At 47.2% G+C, this 8,112-nt stretch overlaps 1 protein-coding gene across 2 annotated transcripts; it reads left to right on the top strand.

The window, feature by feature from the left end:
* Positions 1–5,682: 5,682 nt before the first annotated feature.
* On the top strand, positions 5,683–7,944 carry LOC311033148 (tripartite motif-containing protein 16-like; the record flags this gene model as incomplete). Of its 2 annotated transcripts, XM_084040383.1 has the most annotated exons (2): positions 5,683–7,072; positions 7,166–7,944. In XM_084040383.1, the coding sequence occupies 2 exons, from the start codon at positions 5,683–5,685 to the stop codon at positions 7,342–7,344; spliced, it is 1,569 nt and encodes a 522-aa protein (XP_083896509.1). In that variant the 3' UTR covers positions 7,345–7,944. The 2 variants fall into 2 exon arrangements, with proteins under 2 accessions (XP_083896509.1, XP_083896508.1); XM_084040382.1 differs by having other exon boundaries at positions 5,683–7,944.
* Positions 7,945–8,112: the final 168 nt, after the last annotated feature.

The raw sequence follows: 8,112 nt of genomic DNA, 5'->3' as shown, positions 1-8,112 counted from the left end.
CTCGGACACAATGAAACGTTTTGGCTGTGGAGCCGAAGGGCATATGATTCGCTCGTGTCCGGGGGGGGCCGCGGCTGGGACCGGTGGCGGTGCCCCTGCGCCGGCCGAGCCGCGGAGGAACACGCAGGATCCTCAGAAAGGAAACAGGGCTGACAGCGATCAGGAAGGCGAGGGCACGGAGGATCAGATGAGTCAGGAAGGTGAGCAGACAGTTGCTGAGCTGCAGGTAGATATTGGTCACACCGCGACCCGTGCTGCGGAGTCTGTATTGTACGAAGACGATGAATGATGATGATGTTTTTAAACTGTCGAGTAAAAGGAAAAATCCCGAAAACAAACCAAACAGTGAGCAGGTGTCTAAGGTGTCAAAGACAACCCCTGTGTGCCCTTCCTCTCAGTCAGGGGACAGTCTGGTGAGCACACAGGACAGTGGAGGGGAGGCCACATGGAGCTCGCAGATGGAGGCCCAGAGTGTTTACTCCAGCGGCACAATCCGCTCGTTTCTACAAGAAACGAAAGGGATGAGACAAGTCAAAGTGGAGGATTACTTCCCAGATTTACAGCTGTTCCTTGACTCTGTTAAATTTTTCTCAAGGAACACAGGAAGCTCTGGCCAGCAGGCTTTCACTGATAAGGAGGTGTTTCGCCTCAGAAAGCTGGGGGTAAGAATTCGGTCACATATGGCTAATGATTGAGTTTTTACTGTTGTCCTCCTTTTTCTGTGTGTTCCTCTGCGGTCTCTTTCTTTCTTTTCACAATGTGTGACATCAAACTGGGATCTTTAAACATCAATGGTGCCAGGGAGGAAGCGAAGAGAATTGGCCTTTTTAGTTTGTTTTCGGCTAGAAAACTAGATGTAGTTTTTTTGCAAGAAACACACAGTACAGCTGAGACTGAGCCTGCATGGAAAAGGGGGTGGGATGGAGAAGTCGTCCTCAGCCACAAGAGCAGCAACAGTGGAGGAGTTGCTGTCCTGTTCTCTAGGGGGTTTTCGCCCATTTCTTATAGCAATGAAAACATTATTGAAGGTCGCTTGTTGAGGATACAAGCTGTGTTTGAAAATATAAAAATGACTTTTGTTAATGTTTACGCTCCCACTGTAGGTAGAGAACGGGTTGTTTTTCTAGACATTTTAAACACTGTTGTCAACAACTGCAGTGGGGAGGGTTACTTGTTCCTGGGTGGTGATTTTAACTGTACAGCAAACGCCACTCTAGACAGGAACCATCCAGAACCGCATCAAGCCTCCAAGAGCTGTTTAATTAAACTACTTGAAGAAAATGATCTATGGCTACGTTCACACCGCAGGTCTTAATGCACAATTCCGATTTATGGCTCAAATCCGATTTTTTGTTTGGCTGTTCACATTACCTCTTTAAATGCGGCCTGTCTACGGATTGCTGTGTGAACAGCTCACGCTCCTGAAGTGACCCGCATGCGCAGTTGATCATTGATGACATCACGCCACAGCGGTGTTTACGGAAGCGAACATAGCAACGGCAACCGGTAACGTGGGACTGTATGGCTTCATGCTAAAAACAGTGTGTGGCGGCAGCCGGCAAATTTGCTTCGCTGCTGTCCTCCATGTTTGTTTTTTTTTTGAAAACTTCAACTTTATTTGTCATTCATTTACAAAACAGTGCAGCGCGGGTCAGAATGACGTCAAAGTCGCATTAAATGCAACCTGGCTGTTCAGACTGCGGTCGCATTCAAAAAAATCCGATACGTATCCGATTCAGTACCACATTTAAATGTGGCCTGAATCTGGTTAGAAAATGTCAGATTCAATGCGACTTGTGCTGTTCACATTGTCAAAAGCAAATCAGATATGGGTCACATATGAGCGAAAAAATCAGATTCAGGTCACTTGTAACTGCGGTGTGAACGTAGCCTATGTGACACTTGGAGGCATTTCCACTCCACACAGCGGCAGTACACGTGGGTTCATGCTAGAGATAACTCTCTATCCATGGCCAGGCTTGATAGAGTTTACTGTTTTAGACGGCAGACCAATGTGCTTCGGAGTTGCTCTATACACCCCGTAGGAGTTTCAGATCACTCTTTGGTACAGGTTTCCATTTTTATCAAGAACGTTAAATGTAGCAGTGCCTATTGGCATTTCAATGTAGCCTTGCTGTCTGATACTGTTTTTAGAAATGCCTTCACTTTGTTTTGGAAGAACCACACAGAGACAAAATCTCGATACACCTCACTACAGCAGTGGTGGGATATAGGGAAGGGTCAAATAAAGCAGCTGTGCCTGCAGTACACTCTCAATGTTACAAGGGACATGACCAGGTCTATGAGAGCTCTGGAGAGAGAAATAGTGGCGCTGCAAGATTTAGCAGCTTCCACAGGAGAAGGAGAACATATTAAAGTTCTCAAAAGGAAAAAATCAGCTCTGTCGGACCTGCTGGGTTTCTCTGCTCGAGGAGCCCTGGTCCGTTCCCGTTTCCAGTATGTGACTAAAATGGATGCTCCCTCTCATTTTTTCTTTGGCCTTGAACAGAAGAATGGACAAAAGAAACTCATGCACTCCCTGCGGTCCGACACTGGGCAGCTGCTGCAGGAGTCGGGAGAAATACGGAGCTGTGCAGTTGCCTTCTACAAGGAGCTCTTCAAAGAGGAGTTCCAGGAGAGACCGGAGGTGGCGAAATCCTTCTACAAGGGTCTATCCAAGTTTCCCGAGGAGGCCAACGCTGAGCTGGACGCACAGATCTCCGCAGATGAGCTGGCTACGGCAGTTCAGAGCCTGGACAGTGGGAAAGCTCCAGGGATTGACGGTCTTCCTGCAGACTTTTACAAGGCTTTCTGGCCTGTGATTGGCCAGGACTTATTACTTGTCCTCAGAGACAGTTTTAGCAAAGGACACTTACCACTGAGCTGCAGGAGGGCGGTTCTCACCCTCCTCCCCAAGAAGGGAGATCTACAACTAATAAAGAACTGGCGGCCAGTAGCTTTGCTCTGCACAGACTATAAAATCTTGTCCAAGGTGCTGGCTATGAGGCTAAGAAAATTGATGGAGCATGTCATTCACATTGACCAGACGTATTGTGTACCCAGCAGGCTGATATCTGACAATGTTTCTCTAATTCGGGACATTTTGGACCTCTCCAGTTCATTGGGCTGCGGCCTTGGTCTGATTTCTATAGATCAAGAAAAGGCATTTGACCGAGTTGAACACCAGTACTTGTGGCAGACACTAAACGCTTTTGGTTTCAACTCTGGTCTCATAGCCAAGATCCAGGTCTTGTACAGTGACATTGAGAGTGTACTAAAGATTAACGGTGGGTTAAGTGCTCCTTTTAAGGTGCGGAGGGGGGTCAGACAGGGCTGCTCCCTGTCTGGCATGCTCTACTCCATGGCAATAGAGCCTCTTCAACACCAACTTTCAGGTATAACCCTCCCTGGTTGGCAAAAAAGTTTTAAATTGTCTGCGTATGCTGATGACGTTGTGGTCATTGTAAAAAAACAAGATGATATTGATGTCCTTGTCCAAACTGCTGATGTGTTTGGTACATTATCCTCAGCTAAAGTCAACTGGGGAAAAAGTGAAGCCTTGGCAACCAGTGGCGAGGTAAGCGGGCAGATCATCTTACCTCAGGGGCTACAATGGAACAAGGGGGGCTTAAAATACCTTGGTGTGTATCTTGGTGATGAACCTTTTAAGTGCAGGAACTGGGACAATGTCTTAGAGATGGTTGAAGGGCGACTAAAAAGGTGGAAATGGATTTTACCACACACCTCCTTTTAAAGGACGCATTTTAATAATAAACAATTTGGTATCCTCAATGCTGTGGCACCGACTGGCGTGTGTGGACCCCCCGCCGCGTCTCCTGGCCAGGATACAAGCTTTGCTGGTCAACTTCTTCTGGGACCGTCTGCACTGGGTCCCACAGAGTGTGCTGTTTCTGCCCAAGGAGGACGGAGGACAGGGACTCATCCATCTGGCCAGCAGAGGCGCTGCTTTCCGACTTCGCATCATCCAGAGGCTCCTCGCTGGTCCAGCAGACCTCGTCTGGAGGCCCATAGCCCTAGCCATACTAAGACGGGCTGGAGGGTTGGGTCTCGCTGAGGCCCTGTTCCTGATGGACCTGAGTGCTCACAAACTGTGCAACCTTCCAACTTTTTATAATGGACTGTTTGCAGTATGGAGGTTGTTCGTCAAGCAGAATCCAGCCAACTGCGTTTCTTTGTTCTGGCTTTTGAGAGAGCCAGTGGTGTACGGGACTCGCCTCAACGTGGAGCGCACAGCGGGATCTTCCGTGCTACAGCTGTTTCGCTCAGCGGGGGTCGTCACGCTGGGACACGTGGTGCAACAGTGTGGACCAGGTTTGACCAACGCTGCAGCTCTGGCCTCTCGTGTGGGAGTCAGGTCTGTCAGGTCCATCACTCACCTGCTTAACACCTGGAGAGGTGAGCTGACACAGACTGAACTCTCCTAACTAACAGCTCACTGTAACGGACACCGTCAGCCCAAAAGTGAGGACCCCTTCCCTGCACTGACACTTGTTCCTGATTTTAAAAACTGCACCGGTAAACTGCTGGAGTTCAGCAACACTCCACCAAGCAGGTTGAATGACATCAAAGGTAAAACCATGTATAGACTGTTGGTTCAGGTCCTGAACAAGGACAAGCTCAGTGGTCGGACTGACACCCCCTGGAGAGCTCATTTAGGGCTCAATGATGAGGTGAGACCTGCGTGGAGAGCGCTATACAAACCACCAATAACTAAAAGAGTCGGAGATCTGCAGTGGAGAATTCTCCACGGGATTGTAGCTGTGAACGCTTTTATTTCGTTGATGAATCCAAATGTTAATGAGATGTGTCCTTTCTGCTCGCAGAGAGAGACTGTGTTTCACTGCTTTATGGACTGTGACAGACTGGTTTCTTTGTTTCAGCTGCTGGAGCGAATATTCACAATGCTCGGAGGCACTTTTTCAATGGGAATGTTCATTTTTGGTTGTCCTTACAGACAGAGGAAAAGACAGAATTGTCAGTTGTTTAATTTTTATATTGGGTCAAGCTAAAATGGCGATCTACCTCAGTCGCAGAAATAAAGTAGAAAGCTCTCTGGATGTTGACGCAGCAACTTTATTCGTTAGAATGGTTAAGGTCAGAGTACATGTTGATTTTGGTTTTTACAGAGCCACAAATAACATGAAAGAATTCTCCAACACATGGAGCTGCAATAATGTTTTATGTTCTGTTATAGAAAATGAGTTGTTTTTTGGACCCGTTTTGAGGTAAATCATATTTTTGCATTTTTTTGTTGTTTATTTATTCTTTTCTTTTAATTATTTACTTCCTTTTTTGAAAATGCAAAGGTCCTTGTACTTAAAGACTGTAGTAAGTAAATAAAGAGGTTTGAAAATTCAAAAAAAATTCTCTCTCTCTCTCTCTCTCTGTCTCTCTCTCTCACACACACACACACACACACACACACACACACACACACACACACACACACACACACACACACACACACACACACACACACTTCCTTGTTCCCTCCCCTTCAGATCTACTGTGTGTGGACGGGTGTAACCAACATGGCGGTGAAGTGCAGCAGCTGACAGGCCACCTTCACTGCACACACACAGTGTTGTTGAGATCAGACCTCAGACCAGTTTCACTTCTCACTAAGTGAAACTCAGACAGTCGTCGTCGCTGAGAGGTGAAATGGCGGAGAAAGGAGTTCAGCTGGACCGGGAAACCTTCTCTTGTTCCATCTGTCTGGATCTACTGAAGGATCCGGTGACTACTTCCTGTGGACACAACTACTGCATGAAGTGTATTGGAAGCTTCTGGGATGAGAAGGAGATCTACAGCTGCCCTCAGTGTAGGCAGACCTTCATACCGAGGCCTGTCCTGCTGAAAAACACCATGTTGGCAGATCTGGTGGAGGAGCTGAAGAAGACTGGACTCCAAGCTGCTCCTGCTGGTCTCTGCTATGCTGGACCTGAAGATGTGGCCTGTGATTCCTGCACTGGGAGGAAACTGAAAGCCCTCAAGTCCTGTCTGGCGTGTCTGGCCTCTTACTGTGAGAAACACCTCCAGCCTCATCATGAATCAGCAGCATTTAAGAAACACCGGCTGGTGGAGCCCTCCAACAACCTCCAGGAGAACATGTGCTCTCGTCACGATGAGGTGATGAAGATGTTCTGCCGTACTGATCAGCAGTCTATCTGTTATCTCTGCTCTGTGGACGAACATAAAGGCCACGACACAGTCTCAGCTGCAGCAGAAAGGACCGAGAGGCAGAGAGAGCTGGAGGGGAGTCGACTAAACATCCAGCAGAGAATCCAGGACAGAGACAAAGATGTGAAGCTGCTCCACCAGGAGGTGGAGGCCATCAACCACTCTGCTGATAAAGCAGTGGAGGACAGTGAGGAGATGTTCACGGAGCTGATCCGTCTCATGGAGAGAAGACGCTCTGACGTGAAGCAGCAGGTCAGATCCCAGCAGGAAACTGAAGTGAGTCGAGTCGGAGAGCTTCAGGAGAAGCTGCAGCAGGAGATCAGTGAGCTGAAGAGGAGAGACGCTGAGCTGGAGAAGCTCTCACACACAGAGGATCACAACCAGTTTCTACACGACTACCCGTCACTGTCACCACTCAGTGAGTCCACACACTCATCCAGCATCAACGCCCGTCCTCCTCGCCGCTACTTTGAGGACGTGACGGCGGCGCTGTCAGAAGTCAGAGATGGACTACAGGAAGTTCTGACACACAGATGGACAAACGTCTCACTGGCAGTGACTGAAGTGGATGTTTCACTGCCACAACCAGAACCCAAGACCAGAGCTGGATTCTTGAAATATTCACGTGAAATCACACTGGATCCAAACACAGCATACAAACGTCTGGTTTTATCCAAGGGGAACAGAAAAGCAACATATCATCCATTCCAGTCTTATTCTAGTCACCCAGAAAGATTCACTGGACGTCATCAGGTCCTGAGTAGAGAAAGTCTGACTGGCCGTTGTTACTGGGAGGTGGAGAGGAGAGGAGGTGAAGTTGGTGTAGCAGTCGCATACAAGAGTATCAGTAGAACAGGAGACAGGCGTCAATGTAAGTTTGGATACAATGACAAATCCTGGTCGTTATATTTTGTCGACAACAGATATACGTTCTTCTACAACTTAGTTGAAACTCCCGTCTCAGGTCCTCCGTCCTCCAGAGTAGGAGTGTTCCTGGATCACAGAGCAGGTATTCTGTCCTTCTACAGCGTCTCTGAGACCATGACTCTCCTCCACAGAGTCCAGACCACGTTCACTGAGCCCCTCTATGCTGGACTTTACGTTATTATTGAAGGCAGTGGTGAGTTCTGTCAACTCAACTAGACAGAAGGCATTTAAGAGTTGAATGACTTCACCTCCTCCTCCTCTTGTCCTTCTCCTCTCCTCCTCCTTCTCTCCTCTATTTGAATCCCATTAAAAATAAAATAACTGTTTTGCTTATGTTTTCTTTCCAGAATGGTACACAGCTTGAAAATTCTACCATTTATTTCAAGACCGGTTTCAAGACCCTCCTTATTGTGGGTCTTGAAACCGCCTTTTGTGCAGAGAAGCCTGTATTTCAGCTGAAGTTACTTGTGTTTTTTTCTTTGCATCCCAACCAATTGTCCTGGTAGTTGTGGCTGAAAATCAAACTGGCCGTGGCTTGGTATCATCAGAACCACTCATTTCCACTTCTTTATCAGAGTTTGAACACTACTGATCAGCATTTTAAATCTTTGGATATATATTTCATATCCTTCTTCTGGTTTATAAAATTCAGCTTTTCTCGCAGCCCTGGATGAAATCTGGGAAATTTTCTTCCCTTTCTTTATATTACGCACTCTTTGTAAGATCATCTGTGCACTGATTTTATTGTTTACAGACTGTGGTTTAGCTGTGTGCTGTATTTTCCTCCTGTATCACCCCACGTCTGGATGGACACTGATGAACTCTGCGGTCTCTTAATGACCTTTTCATGAATAAACGTTAATCCAAATGATTGTTTTCTCTCTCTTTTTTCTTTGATATCCAGATACTGATCTGACTCGCCCAGTTCTCATGGTCACTTTGTGGATTGATGGCGGATAATAAACGAGTGACATTTCACAAGTT

The sequence above is a fragment of the Eutrigla gurnardus genome (assembly GCF_963514095.1).
Source record: "Eutrigla gurnardus genome assembly, chromosome: 22".
NCBI classification, from domain to species: domain Eukaryota; kingdom Metazoa; phylum Chordata; class Actinopteri; order Perciformes; family Triglidae; genus Eutrigla; species Eutrigla gurnardus.
The sequence above is the reverse complement of the archived record's forward strand: the minus strand, read 5'-3'. Positions and strand labels throughout refer to the sequence as shown.